At 39.7% G+C, this 19,677-nt stretch overlaps 1 protein-coding gene across 1 annotated transcript in view; it reads left to right on the top strand.

Moving 5' to 3' along the window:
• The window catches only part of CEP89 (centrosomal protein 89), a 162,023-nt gene that overhangs the window by 33,036 nt on the left and 109,310 nt on the right, over positions 1 to 19,677 (top strand). The window contains 5 exon segments of the mRNA XM_030204424.1: positions 4,585 to 4,689; positions 8,682 to 8,752; positions 8,754 to 8,877; positions 14,346 to 14,474; positions 18,367 to 18,380. Coding sequence (XP_030060284.1) covers positions 4,585 to 4,689; positions 8,682 to 8,752; positions 8,754 to 8,877; positions 14,346 to 14,474; positions 18,367 to 18,380 — 443 coding nt within the window.

Here is a 19,677-nt window from a genome sequence, read left to right as displayed (position 1 = left end):
GACAATGATTTGTGCCTGACCCCTATGACATGTCCCTATAGTGTCTGGGCCCTGACCATTGGTCCTTTAATTGTTCTGTTTGTGCTCAAATGCAGAAGAGAACCCAAAAAAGTAGAGAGACCTGGCACAAGAGACTTTGTGGCGAGCAGAAGTTCGATACATTGACACCGGTATCAAGAGCATCAATTCCCAATGGCTTCTGGAGCCGCACCAAACACTGGTGACACATCGGCATTGAGGAGGTCTCTCCCTGCCTCAACATCGAGCTAAATGTAATAGAGATCTCTGAGACCTAGCGGAAGGTGGACAACCAGTGGGATAGTGGTGTACAAATTATAACAAAATGGCAGGATGAAATTAAATTGGCGGAGAAGTGGCATAATATGTTAAGGATGGGACAGAGTCAAACAGGAAACAAAATGCAACATGGAGTTTTTATAGATTAGAAAGTTCATGTGAGAAGGAAGGCATATACTTGTGGAGTTAATTAGTATCCACCTGGATAAGATGAAAAGACAGTGAAATGCAAACAGTAATTAGAAGGGCTAAGGTATTTGGCAACACAGTAATAATGCAAGATTTCAATTATCAATTAAAAAAAAAAAAAACCCAAACATTTTGCTGGATCTGGATTCTTATACTAGATAGCTTATATAAAATCCAACTTGTGGATAAAGGTGAGCGTCGGTTGATGTAGTGTATCTAGATTTTCAGAAAGCTTTTGACAAAGTTCCTCATGAGAGTCTCCTGAGAAAATTAGAGTCATGGGATAGGAGGCAATGTTCTGGTGTGGATTAGGATTTGGTTATTGGACAGAAAACAGAGGGTAGGGTTAAATGGTCATTTCTCTCAATGGAGGAAGGTGAATAGTTGAGTGCCACAGGGATCAGTACTGGGACCGGTGCTATTTAAAATTTATAAATGATACGGAAATCGAGACAATGAGTGAGGTGATTAAATTTGCAGATGACGCAAAACTATTCAAGGTTGTTAAAACATATGCAGACTGTGAAAAATTGCATGAAGACCTTAGGAACTTGGAAGTCTGGGCATCCAAATGGCAGATGAAATTTTAATGTGGACAAATGCAAAGTGATGCACATTGGAAAGAATAATCCGAATCATAGTTACCTGATGCTAGAGTCGACCTTGGGGGGGGGGGGGGGGGGGGTCAGCACCCAAGAAAAAGATCCAGTTGTAGATAATATGCTGAAATCTTTTGTTTAGTGTGTGGCGGCAGCCAAAAAAAACAAACAGGATGCTAGGAATTATTAAGAAAGGGATGGTAAGTAAGACTGAAAATATTATTATGCCTCTATATCGCTCCATGATGTGAGCTCACCTTGAATATTGTGTTCAGTTCTGGTCACCATATCTCAAAAAAGATATTGCGGAATTAGAAAAGGTTCAAAGAAAATTGTCCAAAATGGTAAAGGAGATGGAACTCTTCTCATCTGAGGAAAGGTTAAAGAGGTTAGGGCTCTTCAGCTTGGAAAAGAGATGTATGAGGGGAGATGTGATTGAGGTCTACAAAATCCTGAGTGGTGTAGAGCGAGTAGAAGTGAATCGATTTTTTTTTCCTACTCGTTCCAAAAGCACAAAGACTAGGGGACACTCAAGGAAGTCCATGGAAATACTTTTAAAAGAAATAGGGGGAAATATTTTTGTCACTCAACGAATAGTTAAGCTCTGGAAATCTTTGCCGGAGGATGTAGCAACAGCGGTTAGTGTTATCTGGGTTTAAAAAAAGGTTTTAACAATTTCCTGGAGCAAAAGTCCATAGACTGCTATTGAGACAGACATGGGGAAACAACTGCTTGCCCTGGGATTTGTAGCATGAAATGTTGCCACGATTTGGCTTTCTGTCAGGTACTTGTGACCTGGCTTGGCCACTGTTGGAAACAGGATACTGGGCTAGATGGACCATTGGTCTGACCCAGTATGGCTATTCTTCTGTTCTTATGTAACTTATAAAGTTAAAAATGGGAAAATAAATCTCAGTAAGCTACACAGTGGCAAAACGACACTGCACCATTGACTCGTAGTTCAATCACTGGTCCAGGTCCCATATCTTCATACTGGGAGAAAAAGACCATTCCAGCATGTGGCCAAAAAACTCCTAAAAGATCAAAGGTATATCATAAAACTTAAAACCCGTCAATAACCATCTAATTATAAGTGCAAGAATAAATCAAAAAATCACATCCAGTGAAACAACTTCATTTATCATATATCATATAACGTCATAAAATAAAAAATAAATCCACATCATTTTCTACTTATCTGGTGCCTTTCTTTTTAATCCCTAATCACATTTGAGAACATTTTCCTAACAAGAGCTTCTGCTTCACTAACAGGATGCATTGAGGAGAATTCTTGCTCGTCACCAGGTGTAGATTTCAGTTAATCCAATGTTGATTGGGTAAATGTCTGATTGAGAGGTGCAAAGGAAATAAACTTTCTAGGTGTCATAAATGACTGCTTCTTGGTCCATGATCTGACAAGACAGGAAAAATAGTTTATATGTAGTTCTTACTTGGTTCCTCAGGACATGGGGCAAATATGTACCGAGTAGGACGCTACTGTCTGCCAGCTAGCATTTGCTGACTGTTCCATCCTTCTGTCAGATTGTTAATGAGTATCTATGCAGTTCTCTATTCAATGTGATTGTTCTCTCCTTGTGGACTGCCCTGCCATTACATCTGCACTTGGAATCTTCATTTGTGAAATTTAAGACATGTCTGAAGAGCTATTTCTTTGTAAAAAGTATTATCCATTAGAATTGTGAAGCGCTGCATACGACTGGTAGGTCTATAGAAATGATTTATAGTAGTAGTAGTAGATCAAGGAAGAGGTGGGACCAGAGCATGAGACTGGATGACACAGCAGTTGCTTTTCCTAACTCTATCTTTAATTCCTTACCTATAATGAGTTGTATGTTTCCCTCATCTTTTCTTTATTTTTTTTCACTGCCCATTTAAATGTAATATTGCAAACCACTCAGTTGGCTTGATGAGTAGTATATCAAGAATAAAGTAAACTTGAAACTTAATGGTGTTGGGACTGCAAGACAATAGTGATCACAATACAATTTGTCATCACTGGAACAAAGACTCATAAATCTACCGGTCTAGCATTTAATTTTATAAAGGGAGACTATGATAAAATGAAATTTATTAGAAAAAATTAAAAGGATCGATTGCCGTGGTCAAACGTTTGCATGAATTCTGACATTCATCACTAAGTCTAGAAGATGTTGCTGTTGAATATCAATTTGTTCTATTGTATCACCAGGACTGGGTATCATTCATCCCAGAGAAATGAAAGCTCAAACATGAAATTGCTAACCTATTATTAGTATTCTTCAATCTATCATTCCAAATGGTCATGTGAGGATTAGAGGGTGGCCAGTGTAACTGTAGTTTTAGAAAGGGTTCCTGTGGTGATTTGAGAAACTATAGACCTGTGAGCCTGACCTTGGTGCCAGGTAAAATGGATGAAGCTATCCTAAACAAATTGTATTGATCATACATATAGACATGGCTTAATGGGAATGAGTTTGCATGAGTTCAGCAAAGTCTTCCACAAAAAGTTGAATTCACGTCTTCAAATACAGGGGAGCTTTCCAATCAGTTCTAAAATATACAATGCCCCCTTCCATGGCATTATTTGCAGACTATAGTTTCCTCTTCTTGACTTCTCCTGTTGGATTACTGAGGAACAATGTTTCTTTCTCCATGTAAAGGGGCATTGCATATTCTAGAATTGATTGGAATAAAGCTCCCCTATATTGGAAGATGTGCATGACATTATTTGCAGACTACAGTTTCTTCTTCTTGGATTCTCTTGGGTTCAGCAAAGGCAAGACTTGTCTTTCCAACCTTTTAGATATTTTTTTTAATGGAAGTGTGAACAAATAGATAATGGCAATATGATTTGATATAGTATATTTAGATTTTCAGAAGGCATTTGACAAAGTCCCTCATGAGAGGCTTCTTAAGAAATTACTGTAGAGTCATGAGATAGAAGGTGATGCCATTTTGAGGGTTGCAAACTGTCTAAAAGAGAAAAAACAAAGTATTAATTTAAAAAAATTTGTAGCCAGCACATCGTAACATCTGAGTGGGTTACAATGAAACAAACATAATCATGATAACATAGTAAATGACGGCAGATAAAGACTAAAGACCTGTACGGTCCATCCAGTCTGCCCAACAAGATAAACTCATTTTACATGGTATGTGATACTTTATATGTATACCTGAGCTTGATTTGTCCTTGCCTTTCTCAGGGCACAGATTGTAGAAGTCTGCCCAGCTGAATTAAGAGCATTTTTTTTTTTAGCGTAAACCAATTCAAAATAATAGGCCTTAAGATGATTCTTAAATTTGATAAATGATAATTCGGAATGGATGTATGATGGCAGTGCATTCCATAACTTTGGGGCCAAGATATGTTGTGTGAGTTCTTTATTTTTCCTTGCATAATCACTCTTTTCACAGTTCTTGTAATTTAAATGAAACTAGTTTGTAAAAGAAATAAAGGAAGATAATGAAGACTTTTATGTAAATGTGCTTTATTTAGAGTTGAAGAATGCTGTGGTTGCAGAAATGCCAAGATCTTTTGTTGGTACGGCTAACAGTGATGAGTTCCCAAGAAGGAACAATCCCATGAAGAACGACCAGTCAGGTTGGGTTTTATCTGAAATTTTTATTCCAGCATTCAGTGGTTTATTACACTTGCATAATTGTTGCCTTATTTGCTTATTTTAAGTAGAGAGGTGTGGTAGCCGTGTTAGTCCACTCTTAAAGGTTATCAGTAGAAATCAAACAAAATAAAACATGGAAAAGAAAATAAGATGATACCTTTTTTATTGGACATATCTTAATACATTTCTTGATTAGCTTTCGAAGGTTGCCCTTCTTCGTCAGATCGGAAATAAGCAAATGTGTTAGTTGATAGCATATATAAGTGAAGCATCAAAGCATTTTGATGACAGTCTAGCAAGGTGGGGGTGGGTAGGAGGTATGCATGGGTATATCAAAGCATTTCGTTTCATTGTTAGTTTAACAGGATGGGTGTGGGTAGGTGAGAGGAGAGTGATAAACAGAGAAATACAACTTTATGGTTTATAATGGGCTAGAAAACCCAGATCCTTGTTAAGTCCTGTCTTATTTAAAAATTTCTATACCACTGACCCAGATAAGCCATTCAAAATAGTTTACACCAAACGCTAAAAACATTATAAAACATCTTCTGGTTGGGTTTTTTATTTTTAAATCATTATCAATGTATCTAGCTGTTGACATTTACACCTGCTGTGAGGCGTACATAGATGTTAGCTAAATACCTGGTTAAACAAGTTTTAGAGGACTGAATGGGGGAAGGGGCTTGGTTCCTTAATTGGCTGCCCGCAGATATGACTTTGTAAACGTCAACATGTATATATTTAAGTGACATTTACTTTTGTAGGTCGCAAAATCACTGCTTACACATGTATGTGCTACCATTTGCACAGTCAAAGCCCCGACTGGTGGTGCTCTTTTTTTGGAATTTATTTTTTTTGTTCATAGCTGCTGCCTGCCTATGTTTCACCTAATATACATATATTTTTTGAAGCCTTTTTGAGATTTTACAGTAAATGGTGCCCAAAGTTAAGCACAGGGATGATCTGTGCTAAGCTAGTATTCTGTATAGGCGTTCTGTTCAGAGTTTCCCTTATATAATACTAGCTTTGTGCGCATTTTCCACCTAACTTTTGGCGTGAGCATTTATGCCTGCTAAAGACTGATGTAAATGCTGGCGCCCAACTCATGGCAGTAAGGCATCCAAATGTAGGCATTCTATAGCATCGTTCCTAATTTCTGGGGAATGCCCCTTCCCCCATGGTCACGCTTATTTGGAGTTGTTCACATGTTATAGAATAGGAAGTAGGACAGATCCACACAACTTCTTATTACTGCCAATTAAATGCTTGTTAACACCAATAGTTATTAGCACCTAATTGACTAGTTTATGTGTAGATCTAGGATTCAGTTTTCTCTCTTCCTTCCTCCTCCCCCCTTGCTCCAAGGCCTCTCTGCTTGTCTCTAATTTTATGCTTCATGTACTTCCTTCTGTTTGACTGGAGGGGCCTGGGAACCTCACTAGTCACAGTGCTCCATCCACCATCTTCTTTTTTTTCTTCATATGATAGTGTGGGAATCTCACCAGCTACTATGCAATTCCTTCTGCTTTTCTGTGTATTTTTATCTTTTTTTTTCCTCCACATGCATGTAGAGTGCATGCATGCAACTTTCTTGTTATTTGCAGAATTTTCTGTTGCCAGTACAATTATATTGTTAAATTGTCCGTGTATGAATAGATGAATAAAGATAAACTGATACCACTGTCAGAAACATAAGGAATTCTTGCTCTTTCTGTAACAAATGCCTAAAGACACAAAAGCTAATACAATTTGTCAAAATCGTAACAGCAGGAGACATCATCTTGTAGTTAGTACAGCTAACTATATTAAAGAGAAATCCTGGGACAATAAATGAGGTCTTTGTATGATATCTTTGTGATCTTTAGCAAATACCCTTTTTTCTATTTATTAGGCAATGACAATGTTATTTTTCTCATTTCTTTAAAGTATGTCATCCAGGTGCAAGAAATACGCAGGCAGATTATCCACAACAATGCTAGTTGTGTATCTGTTTCTGAAGTGCTTTAATTGTTAAATGTTTTGATCCTACTTGAGTAAAAGGAAACTAGCATATTACAATTTATTACACGTAAGTGCTTATTTTCAAAGCATATTGTGATAGTCACATCCAGAATAGTTGGGTTAAGGCAGTTTCAGTTTGAAATACAAGTCCCAGAAGGCATTGCAGGCAAGGATCCAGGGGGTGAGATGAAGAACCCGGACTGGACTCCTTGCTGCAATCGGGGAGGACATGGGTGTAAGCTGGCAGGATGTGTAGAGTGGCTGCCACTAGGGGGAAAGAGAGATAGGAAACCCTGTGTGCAGGAGCTCCTCATTAGTCTAATGCTTAACTCAGCTGGTATGGGTGTGGGGGAAGCTAGTGGAAGGAGAATGATTGGTTGTGAGAGCAGAAGCCAGGGATTGATTAGGCAGGTGGGAAGGAGTCCCAGGGGAGTTCAGTTCAGGAGGAGAGAAGAAGTGAGAGAGAAGCAGTTGCAGGGAAAATCCCTTGGGTGTGAGAAGTCCTTAAAGTATTGAAACCTCCTGAAGGTAAAGGCTGCTTTGTGATTTAATTGGGATGATGAACTGAATGAACTGTTTGTCTTGGGAATTGAACTACTATTTACTGTGCACTGGATAAAGAGCCCAGACTGAAGCTGACTGTGAGCATGTATTGAATCCTGGTAGGTGCTGGCAGCCTACTGCTTAAAGGGGATTATTTGCCACACACTTTCAGGTGGCTTACATGTGTTTAAGACTGAAGGTGAATGCTGCTGTTCGAATCGTGTATCAGGTCTGCTAGAAACCTGCATGGAATAAAAGCCTTAAGGTTGAAGTTGCTGGTGGGCGTTTGTTTCTTGATTGTACCGGGAGCGCTCTCCCTGGTGACAATATGGACTTCCCATAATTCTGAAACGGATATCCATATGTTTGAATCATCCATGTACAGATCTTGCAAAGGCAGAAAAAGGACGTCCAAAACTGCAATGTATCCAAGTAGCAAGGGAGTGTGTTTTGGGCGGGCCTGAAATCTGGACATCCAAGAATAAGTACAGAAGGGGAAGAAATGTCCAGGGTGCAAAAGGTTGCCCTGATGAAACAGCCTTCCACTGGAAGGGATTAAGGCATGACACCTCATTAATCCCCAGTGGTTGCTGTCCCCCTCTCTCTCCCCCTCTTCCCTGAAAGTGAAACCAAAAGGGGATGCCAGGCTCAGGTTTAGGTACTATGGGCATTGTTAACAAAGCAGGAAGTAAGTCTCAGGAGTAGCCTAGTGGTTAGTGCAGTGGACTGTAAACCAATCAACCCAGGTTCAAATCCCACTTCAACTGTCTTTATTTTTTGTTTTGTTTTTTTTAATTGTGAGCCCTTCAGAAACAGAAAAAATATTTACTGTACCTAAATATATAAGCCACCTGCAAGCCTAAAGGTTATAGAAATGGTATACATTCAAGTACAGTAGGTATGCTGTTGTTCCTGGAGGGCTCACAATTACAAAATAACAAAGTGGAATTTGAACCTAAGTCCTTTGGTTAGTCCACTGCACTAACTAGTAGGCTCCCCCTTTGCTGTGCATGGACACCTGGGTGGCCATTTTCTAAGAATGCTGCCATATAGACATCCGTTCTCTTGTTGCCACCCCCCCCCCCCCCACCCCCGGTTTATTATTTGGACATTCTCGTTTATAAAATGTTTATGCTGGATGTCTCCAGCACATGGACATCCATCTCATGTATTTTTAAATAGGAAATCTTGATTTATTTCCTGTTTGAAAATACATGTGAGATGGGCATCCATTTGGGATGTTCTGACGCGGGCATCCCTATTCTGACTTGAATGTCCTTTCAAAATTTCTCATCTCAATATCATAAAAAGCAGTTTCAGCTGATTAAGTGTCAGTGGGGTTTTTTCCTTTGCATATCTGTTAACTCTTATAGTCCAGGTTGAGTGTTAAAAGTTGCACATCTGCTTTGTTGTAGATATGGCATATCAGAACAAGTGGATCAAACTAAAGAAGAAATGGAAGGACTAAAGAGCAGGAATCGTGAGCTAACTGAAAAAACCAAAACATATGGTCATGCAGCTACAGGAATTAAGACTACAAATAAAGAGAATGAAGTCAAAGCTAAAAGAACTGGAATGTGAAAACAGAAAACTTCAGGAAGCTGTGGAAAATAAAAATATGTCAGGTAATAAAAAACCTGACTACACGTCTCCTTCAGTGAAGATTTTCTGTAGAGACAATGGGGAGGAAAAATCTTTTTCAATACGACCGGTGAAAAATATGTGGCATCTTATTTATTTGTAATTTATTATATACTGCCTGCAAGCCGCAAGCTGTCAAAGTAGTGTACATTCAGGTATAGTAGGTATTTTTCTGTCACTGTAGAGCTAATTTGTTTCTAATTTGTGCCGATGGGAGGGCAGAGAGGAGAGAATAGACGGAGTTGGGGAGGATGGACCTTGGGGAAGGGGAAGAAGAGGTCTGATAGAGAGATGGTCGATGGGGGGGAGAGGAAAGAACAGAGACAGTCATGGGAAGAAGATGGACCAGGGGGTTGGGGGGAGAGGCCAGAGAGACAAGGAGGCTGGCTGCAGAAGGGAGAGGAGGTTGTCAGGTAGAAAGTGGGGATGGAAGAAGGATGGGATGGCAGGTGCTGCAGCTGGAGGTTGAGTTGGGAGAAGATAGGGTCTGAGATAAAGAGGCTAGGAGCTGTCTTGGTGCCTTTACAAGTTGTGTGAATCTAGAAAAGAGGCATGAGACACACTGAGTTCTCCCAGTATACCAAATATTTAATTAATTAAAAAGTGTTGTCACGTGTAAAGAATCACAGGTGCTGTGGTAGTTCTTTATTTACTTAGTCATTTAGCATGTGCACTATAATTACAGAGGTTGGTGTTGTATATTAGGCTAGGGTAATAATTACCTAGCATAAGTGCAAATCACAGTTTGAGGGTGCTTTGTTCTGGTGGACTTCCCTTTGAATTATAGCTGGAGTTACAAAATGCAGTCATTCTTTTGGGGGGAAGGGAGAGAGTACTATTGTGACTTCAGAAATTAATAAACAAAACTCCAGCACCTGATTTTCCATAAATGATTTGCCACCTCTTGGAGCACTGATTAGAAGTTAAAGGAGTGGCCTAGTGGTTAGGGTGGTGGACTTTGGTCCTGGGGAACTGAGGAACTGAGTTCGATTCCCACCTCAGGCACAGGCAGCTCCTTGTGACTCTGGGCAAGTCACTTAACCCTCCATTGCCCCATGTAAGCCGCATTGAGCCTGCCATGAGTGGGAAAGTGCGGGGTACAAATGTAACAAAATAAATAAATCTGACATCCTGCTGGGTGAGTCCTCTCTGTTACCTTCGAATAGCTTTTGGCTATAATATAGGGAAGAAAGGAAGATAGTGGGGACATCTACTCCAGTAACTGAAGGCCCTATGGACAGACATGTGACATTCAAAGTTATGCTTGCCCTGTTGCAACATCTTTTGTAATGACTTGTTCCTATAATTTTCTAAATATATCTTTTTCTTCTTTACTCATTTTTTTTTGTCCTTTGTCCCCCAGATAATATGGGCTGTGCTAAGTTCTATTGCCTTTGTGTATATTTTTCATGCCTTTATTCTCTTGTTTATGGGAGATGAGGATTATTTATCTCCTTTTTTCCTTTAATGTTCTGGTCTGGAAATATGTAAATATTTCAGAAATGATAATTTCAGTGGTGTACCAAGGGTGGGACAGTGGGGGTGGTCTGCCCCGGATACAAATCAAAAGGGTGCTTCGCTCCCGCTGCTCCAGTCCCTCTATTCCCTCTGCCGGGCCGCCGCTGCTGCCACTCCTCTGGCTGGTCCCCTGCCTTCTTCCAGCCACTGCCGCTACTACTTCTCTTCCTGCAGACTAGCAGCAGTGGTGGCAAACAAATAGGAAGATCGCGGGGTGTGCACTACCCGTGGCTGCTGATCCCATCCCTTTGATGTCACTTCCAGTTCCATTCCAGAGCAGAGCTAGCAGCCACTGATAGGTAAGGCCCTGTGAGCTTGACATTTTTTTAGCCTTTTTTTTTTTTTTTTTTTTTTTTTTTTGGGGGGGGGGGGGGGGTTCCTGCTGCTGCTGCTAGTTTTGAGCGGGAGAGGGACCAGAAGCAGCAGCAGCATGGTGGGGGTGGGGAGGAAGGTTCGATCAGGTAAAAATGAGAGAGAGGAGACACTGGATGAAAGGGAGAGAAAGAGGGCAGATATGGAAGAAGGGACAGAGAGAGAGAGAGAGAGAAGGCAGACAGTGGATGGAAGAAGGGGCAGAGAGAGAGGAAAGACAGACCCTGGATGGAAGGGATCGAAAAGGAGATGGTGGTGGAAGGGCAAAGAGAGAGAGATGGGGGGGTAGACCCTGGATTGGAATGGGAGAAATGAGGGCAGATGGTGTAGATGGAAGGAGCAGAGAGAGAGGGCAGACCCTGGATGGAAGAGAAAGAAGAGCAGACCATGGATGAAAAGGTAAGAGAGAAGGCAGACGCTGGATGGAAGGGGGAGAGAAAGGGCAGATGCTGGATAGAGGGGAAAGAGAGGTCTGACGCTGGATTGCAGGGACAGATACAAAGCAGATGCTGGATGGAAGGGAAAGAATGAAGAGAAGATGAGGAAAGCAGAAACCTGTCGCGTGCTCGAGGACCTTGGCAGACGGTCAGGCTTCTTCCCCGGGAGCACTGGTTCGTGAGTCCTTGGGCCACTACCGTGGAGCGGCAGTGGCAGGCAAGATCATTTTCAAGGTAGAGATGAGACAAAACTGGACCGGAACCCCGGACTGGAGTTCCACACAGGAATACACGGAACTGGAACGCACCGGACGGGTGCGCACTGGCGTGGAGCCCGCTGGACTGGAACACACTGGAGTGGCCCCACTGGACTGGAACATACAGGAGTGAAACCTGCTGACTAGAACACACTGGAGCGGGAAACCCACGGGACCGGAACCCGCTGGACTGGAACACACTGGACCTAGGCTTCACCTACGCTTAACCACCTTTCCCCGAGGGTTGAGCCTCAGGTTCGGGCGGCCGGCAGGACTTACAGAAAAAACAGAACTGAACTCGCAAGTCGGAACAGCAGGAATGAGGATCCAGGAGTGCCCCCAGGCACCTAGGCGAAGGCAGGGCAGACAGGCAGGGAATGTCCGGGTTCCGGCAGTAGGCAGGTTAAACACAATGACTAGTAAACTGTACCCAGCTAATAGGAACGCTATGCCCAAGCAAACCAGTCATACACAAGAAACATACTCTAAGCAACTCAGGAAAACTAGTAAAGCTATACACAAGCTAACAAACAAAGCTGTGCCCAAGCTAACAAGTCATACACTGGAAACATACACAGAGCAAACTCAGGAGACTTAGTAAAGCTATACACCAGCTAACAACCAAAGCTGTGCCCAAGCTAACAAGTCATACACTGAAACATACACAGAGCAAACTCAGGAGACTTAGTAAAGCTATACACCAGCTAACAACCAAAGCTGTGCCCAAGCTAACAAGTCATACACTGGAAACATACACAGAGCAAACTCAGGAGACTTAGTAAAGCTATACACCAGCTAACATCCAAAGCTGTACCCAACCTAACAAGCCATACACTGGAAACATACACAGAGCAAACTCAGGAGACTTAGTAAAGCTATACACCAGCTAACAACCAAAGCTGTGCCCAAGCTAACAAGCCATACACTGGAAACATACACAGAGCAAACTCAGGGAGACTTAGTAAAGCTATACACCAGCTAACAACCAAAGCTGTGCCCAAGCTAACAAGTCATACACTAGAAACAAACACAGTGAACTAGCAAAGCTACACACAGGCTAACAAGCAAAGCTGTGCCCAAGCTAACAAGTCATACACTGGAAACAAACACAGTGAACTAGCAAAGCTATACACAGGCTAACAAGCAAAGCTGTGCCCAAGCTAACAAGTCCTACACTAGGAACATACACAGAGAACTAGCGAGCTATACACAGGCTAACAAGCAAACTGTGCCCAAGCTATCTAGTCAAACATAGAAACTCACACAGAGCAAACACTGAAACAGTGTACGAGCACTCTACACACCAGGGCCCTTAGACAAATGCAAAGGCCAGGGCTGTAGTCTCTAGTGATTAATAAAGCCCTTCCACACCAGAGGCACAGCTGCAGCAATCACCTTGCCCTCCAAACAGAGGCTTGACACAAAGAGAAGTCAGCCCAGCGGGAGCCATCTGGATACTGGCATAGAGGAGTCGGCGGCAGCCATCTTGGAAGAGGCATAGCCCACACGTGAGGTTCATAGGGCAATCAGCACACAGAGCCAGAGAGAAACTAAGACAGAGACAGACACAGAGACAAGCAGAAGCCAGCACAGACACTGACTCCCAGAAACAGGGTAAGTCTGAGGGTGGTCACGGCCACAGCCGTGACAAAACCAGAGACAACAAAGGTAGATAAAAATTTTTTTCTTTTTTTGCTTTAGGATAAGTAGTATTGTGACTGTGTTATAAATGTTTATAAAATAGAAATTGGAAATAAGGTAATCCTTTTTGTTGGACTAATTTTAATACATTTTGACTAACTTTGAACACCAAAACCCCCTTCCTCAGGTCAGAACAGAATACTGTAACAGCAGTATACTATATTGACCTGAAGAAGGAGGTTTTGGCCTTAAAAAGCTAAGGGCCCTGTTTACTAAGGCACATTAGCATTTTTAATGCGCCTACAATTAGCACACAAGCTAACTGTGTAGGCATCTATAAGGATATTGTAGGCGCTTACACAGTTAATGTAAATGGGTTGTGTCAGCTTTAGCACATGGTAGCTGCTAGCGTGGCTTAGTAAACAAGGGTGTTTATATTTTGCACAGTACTAGGGAACATATATCACTATCACTATTTCTGTGGTGCATTGTATGCAGAGTATGGCTTCTTGGGGGGGTGCCGTTTAATTTTTGTCTAAATATTTCTATTTTTAGTTTGTGGTTACTTATTCTATAGTGGAGTGAAAAAGACATGGTTTTCTGTGGGCATTGACTGTCAGGAATGACTATCTGTACTATTCTGGCTGGTTTAGTTTTTTTTACAATAGGTGTATTGATGTTCTAGTTCTCACTGCAGTGTTTAAGATGCTGCCTTTTCTGAGGTACCCCCCATATGTGACTCATGGAAGTTACTTCTTTATGGTATTGTAGAATTGCTCTGTAGGTCCTGAGTTACATTTGTTGTGTTTGTATTCTCAGTATGCCTAGTACTAGATTTTGAGGGGGGGTATTAAAAAATGATCGGCCCCAGGTGTCAAATACCCTTGGTACGCCACTGGGTAATTTAAAAAAAAAAAATTGTTCACTTTCACACAACCAGACTTGAGGCTTTATTTTGTTTTGGTTCTGGCAGAAACATGGTTGTGGACGAAAATTAATGAATAGTTTTGGTGGTAGTTTTGGTTATGGCTGACACTAAACAAAAAAAAAAAACAGTTTGGGTCAGCCTCTAATTTATGTGATTGTAATGATTTTTTTTTTACTAGCCGTGATCCTCTCTGCTTTTTAAAGTTGTACTTGGAATAGAATTTGTTTTACAAGCCTGTGAATGTGTAATAAAATATCCACTAGTATACTTTAAGAAAACATATTGCCTTGGTTTCACAGATGATTTTGCAGAATTGCTTTTACTAAGACAACAAGCTCAAGAGCTGGTGGATGAAAATGATTCATTGAAAATGACTGTCCATCGTTTGACTGTAGAACTGAGCTGCTATCAGACTAAATACAGACCTGGTCTAAAGAAGAGGTAGAGTACTGGAACTTTAAATCACTTTGTTAAAGAAAACTGGTCCACAAAGAGGCCTATGTTTTGTGTTTTTTTACTGTGAATTTTTTGCACTCTGAAAATGAGCACTTCATCTGTATCACTCATGTGAATCACATGCTTGCAGCTGGCACAAATGGAGAAATATTTCCAGAGATCTCTGTAAAAGCAAATCCATTTATTGCTTATGCACAGCAGTACTTTTGCTGCAGTAGCCCCTAACTCCACCCCCTCCCCACCAGCGACATTTCCTTTAAGTCTACTCCATCAACCGAGTCCTCAGGACACACCAAGGGGCACATTTCAAAGCATTTGAGTTACAAAGTTCCATAGGCTACTTACATTGAATATGCATGCAATATATTTGCAAGTATTACTTCCCAGAGTCACAAGGAGCTGTAGTGGGAATCGAACCCAGTGTCCCAGGATCAAAGTCTGCTGCACTAACCACTAGGCCACTCCTCCACTCCCAAATTTATCTCATGCATTGGAATATCTTGAAACTAGACTTGGCTTGGTGTGTCCCAAGGACTTTGTTGAGAACCCCCTGGCCTCCACTGATCATTGCTCAGCCCATCAAGCTTCGAGAAAATTTGTTCTTTTCTGACAAACTGCCTTCTTCCCCCATCTTCATGCCTTAGCTTTTGCCATAGCTAAGTTCTTTTTGTACTTTTTTTTTTTTGAACTTTTTTGAAGTTTTATTTCTTGTTCAGTTCATGTTGGCTGTGTTATGACCATTGCCAGTAGGTTGCGTGTGCAAATTGTTTTTCCTCTTTGGACTGTCTTCTATCAAGAAAATTTGCTCTTGGCTTTGGCTCATTAATTTTCCTCACCTTGCCTGAAATGCAGTTCCAGCAGCTTCAAGTTGCATCCCAAGAGCAAAAGGAAATGTCTAGCAATGATCATCAGTAGGTTTGCTAAAAGTGTTTGGGAGGATACCGTAACAGTTTATGACGTCTATGTATCTATTGTCCAGAGGGATTCAGTCCTTGATGGATAAGCTCCAGACCTTTTAATTGATGAAGTTGTTGAAAGTGTGTTTTATGCACTGTGCCGGACTGTTTTGATTTAGTTCAAATCAAACTCTTTTGAGCTTCCATAATTGTCAATATGACCTCTTACTACTTGTTCCTTGTGTGTATTAAGCAGTTTGCCTCTCCATTTACCCCTTTTTAATTAATTAATTAGTTGTGACATTTCTACCCTGCATTTTCTCAAGAGAGTTCAGGTTCAATGTGGCTTACATAACAAATTAAGAAGAAGCGTTACAAGACAATTAATACAAGAATACAACCTATTTAAAAAAAATCTTTTCATATTAGCTGAACACAGAGCTAAAGAAGTGGGCTTTAAGTAAACTTCTAAACGACATATAATCAACTGAGTGATATACTTGGGTAATGAGTTCCAGAGTTTGGTACTTTGGTAAACAAAGTTAGCATTATGGATAGTTTTGTAGGTTAAGTTTTTACAACTTGGGAAATGTAATATGGGATATTCTGTAGACGATGAGGTGGCATTTCATTGTGATAACAATGAGATCCGTCATTGTTCAAGAAGGCGTACCATCCAGACATTATTTAGTTTCTTTCTTTTCTGTTCAGCAAAATTTATGGACCCTAATGTTTTTCCATTTTTTTTATTATCTTTGTTGTCTTAGACGATACGTTTACGATTAATTTTTTACTATGACATTGTTTAATGATATTATACTGAACTGTAGCCTACACATGTTATTGTGCAAGCCACATTGAGCCTGCAACTAGTGGGAAAATGTGGGGTATAAATGTGTTAAATAAAATAAATAAATCATATAAGATGGTGAGATACCATAAAGAATCTGATGAATAAGAACACAGAGCTTAAAATAAATTCTTTCATTGATAGGTAACCAGTGTAGATCCTTAAGAGGAGGAGATACTTTAAAGTAACGTGGTGATCTATTTATAAATTAGGCAGCTATGTTTTGTGCAGTTTGCAGTTTTCTTAGGAGACTCCACTTATCATCTGCATAAATTTGAATTGCAGTAATCACATTTGGTTAAGACTAACAACTGAACTAAAGTGCGAAAGACTGATCTTAAAAAGAATGGTCTTAATCTTTAAGTTTCCACAATGAATTAAAGATATTCGAGACTACTTTGGAAATTTGGCAATCAAAAGAAAGAAACTGATCAATTAAGGTCTCCAAGAATTTCATTGTTGAATCCAAAGAATAAGTAACATTATCAATCTTAAAGTTGAGATGGTTATTGGGTGATAAGGGCTAGTTATCATAAATTTTGTTTTATCAGTATTAAGTTTCAATTTAAATTAAGAGCCCTGGAGTCCTTTAAGTTGATACCTACTTTGAGTTTTTTTTGCAATCTGATGTAATTCTTTAATGAATGGGATATAAATTGTAATATCATCAGCATATAGGAATGCTGAAAACTCATTTGATTCTAGCAAATAACCTAAGGGGATCATCATAATATTAAACAAAATAGGTGACAGAGGAGAACCCTATGACATTCCACTACAAGAAACCCATGATGACAGAGGAGAACCCTATGACATTCCACTACAAGAAACCCATGATGACGAGATAGTACCCAGTTGATTAACTTGTAAGACCTGGATTTTAAAAATCCAGAGAACCATTTAAGACAGTTCCAGAGATTCCATAGTAGCCAAGTATGTTTAAAAGGATGTCATGATCTACTGTATCAAATGCACTAGACATGTTGAATTGGAGAATTAAAACTTTTTTTTTTGCCGAAGCTTAATTCTCATCTAAGATTGGCTACTAACGTAGTAAGAATGGTTTCAGAAATGTACGAGGGCCTGAAACCCGATTGATAATTAATTTATGTAGAATTGAATGATGCTGAAGATATTCCATTAATTAATGAGTGATTAGCCCCTCTGAAACTTTGAGTAATAGAGGTATTGAGGCTACTGGTCTGTAGTTGGAAACAATACTAATTTGACTTTTTCGTGATCGGAGTTAAGATTATGCTAACATTGTAAGTAGGGAATATACCCTGAGAGGACATTAAAATTAGACTAATGTAGGCGATCAGTTAAAACCTTAGGGGCTGGTTTCAAGAGATAGGACAGGAGTCGAGCAAGCATTGTCATTTGGTATATTTGCGAAGGAAATGATTGACTTGGTCCACTGTGATAGGTTGAAATGTCAACCAAATTCTATTCATAGATGAGCAAAACGGTGATTGATTTTGTAAATTAAGGAAATGCTTTAATGAGATGGAAGGGTTTTTCAATTCTTGTTTTAGTTATTTTCTGTTCAAAATAATAGGCCAGTTGGTCTGCTGAAGGGACAGATTCATTTATGGAGATTACCTGTTGAGTATTCAGCAATGAATTAACTAAAGCATATTGTTTTCTAGGACTAATTGTTGTTTCACCTATGAATTTTGAGTCATAAGTAATTTTAGCTTTGGAAATAATATGTTTGTTTTCTCTTAGGAGCTGTTTTCCAATTATCCAGTTTTCATTAGTTTTAGTTTTGGACCAAATTCATCTTCTTCTTTTCATTTCATTTCTAAGAGGTCTACATTGTACCAGAGACATAGCCTTGGACTAGGTCTGGATTAGGTTTTGATCAGTGCTATCTTGTCTAGAACTATACTACAGGTGTCATTCCATTTTTGAATAAAGTCAATGAATGAATGAGAGGAAAGTAGTTGACTAAATTGCTCATTTGACCAAAAGTTTATAGGGTCAGTTTACCTCTAGGTTGAAAGATATAAAATCTTTTCTTGTTTTAAGATTAAATTTAATGTAAATGTGAGGCAGCTATGATCTGACTGTGGAATAGGTAACCATTGTGGATTAAACACGGAAAAATTGAATGAGTCTCCAAATTGGTTGTTAATATATCCAGTTGATGACCTTTGATGTGAGAAGATTGGACATTGAAGACTGAGAATTGCCACAATTGAAGAAAATCAAGAAATTGCTTGGTTGTTATATTAGAGTTGTCATGGTGAAGGTTGACATCTCCGATCAACAAAATGTCATTATTGACACAAGCAGTTGCAATGAACTCATTGAACACTGCTTCCACTTGCTCCCAACTTCCAGGGGGCCGATATACTAATTTATTTATTTATTGCATTTGTATCCCACATTTTCCCACCTCTTTGCAGGCTCAATGTGGCTTACAATACATCATGAATGGTGGACATAAATTAGAAAATAGACATTTAGTGATACAGAAGGATCTTGGGTAACATGATAATGATAAAATATGATAGTAGTATAACAAGCAACTATTATAAAACAGTTCTGAATAAGTGTGGAGAAGTTGTGTGTATTCACATTGGTTGATCTTTGTGGTATGCCTTGTTAAAGAGATGGGTCTTCAGTAGTTTGCGGACGTTCATTAGTTCGTAAATCGTTTTTATGTTGCGCGGCAGTGCATTCCATAGCTGTGTGCTCAAGTAAGTAAAGTTAGACGTGTGCATTAGTTTGTATTTTAGACCTTTGCAGTTAGGGAAATGTAGATTCAGGAATGTGCGGGATTATCTTTTGAAGAAACAGGAGCCTGTTGGGGAGTGCTGATCTATCGGCATACAGATAAGTCATAAATACTTTAAGCCATCTGTAGCAAGCATACAATGTGAGAGCTAAAGGGCACGCTTTGTAAATTGCTAAAATTATAAGAAAAAAGAAAATAAGAGTGTTATAATAAGCATGTTAGCTCTGCTTATGGTAGGAGGGTGGGTAAAAGTCTATGATTATAACGTAAGCAGCATAAAAGAAATCCAAGAATAATTGCTGCATGTTTATGAGACTTTACCCATAATCTCCCCCATTGGATTCTCCCTTAGCACTCTGTTTATTTTTCTTTTGTTGCTATCCTAGAAATAAGCAGTGAATTTTCCCCAAGTCCATCTCAATAATAGCTTATGGACTTTTTAAAGAAGTTATCCAAGCCTTTTTTAAACCTTCCTAATCTAATTGCTTTTACTACATTCTCCGGCAACGAATTCCAGAGTTTAATTACAGGTTGAGTGAAGAAATATTTTCTCCTATTTGTTTTAAATTTACTACTTTGTAGCTTCATTGTGTGCCCCCTAGTCCTAGTATTTTTGGAAAGAATAAACAAGTGATTCACGTCTACTTGTTCCATTTCACTCATTATTTTATAGATCTCTATCGTAT

This window comes from Microcaecilia unicolor, chromosome 5 (assembly GCF_901765095.1).
Source record: "Microcaecilia unicolor chromosome 5, aMicUni1.1, whole genome shotgun sequence".
Lineage (NCBI taxonomy): Eukaryota > Metazoa > Chordata > Amphibia > Gymnophiona > Siphonopidae > Microcaecilia > Microcaecilia unicolor.
This window is presented reverse-complemented; position numbering and strand designations above follow the sequence as displayed.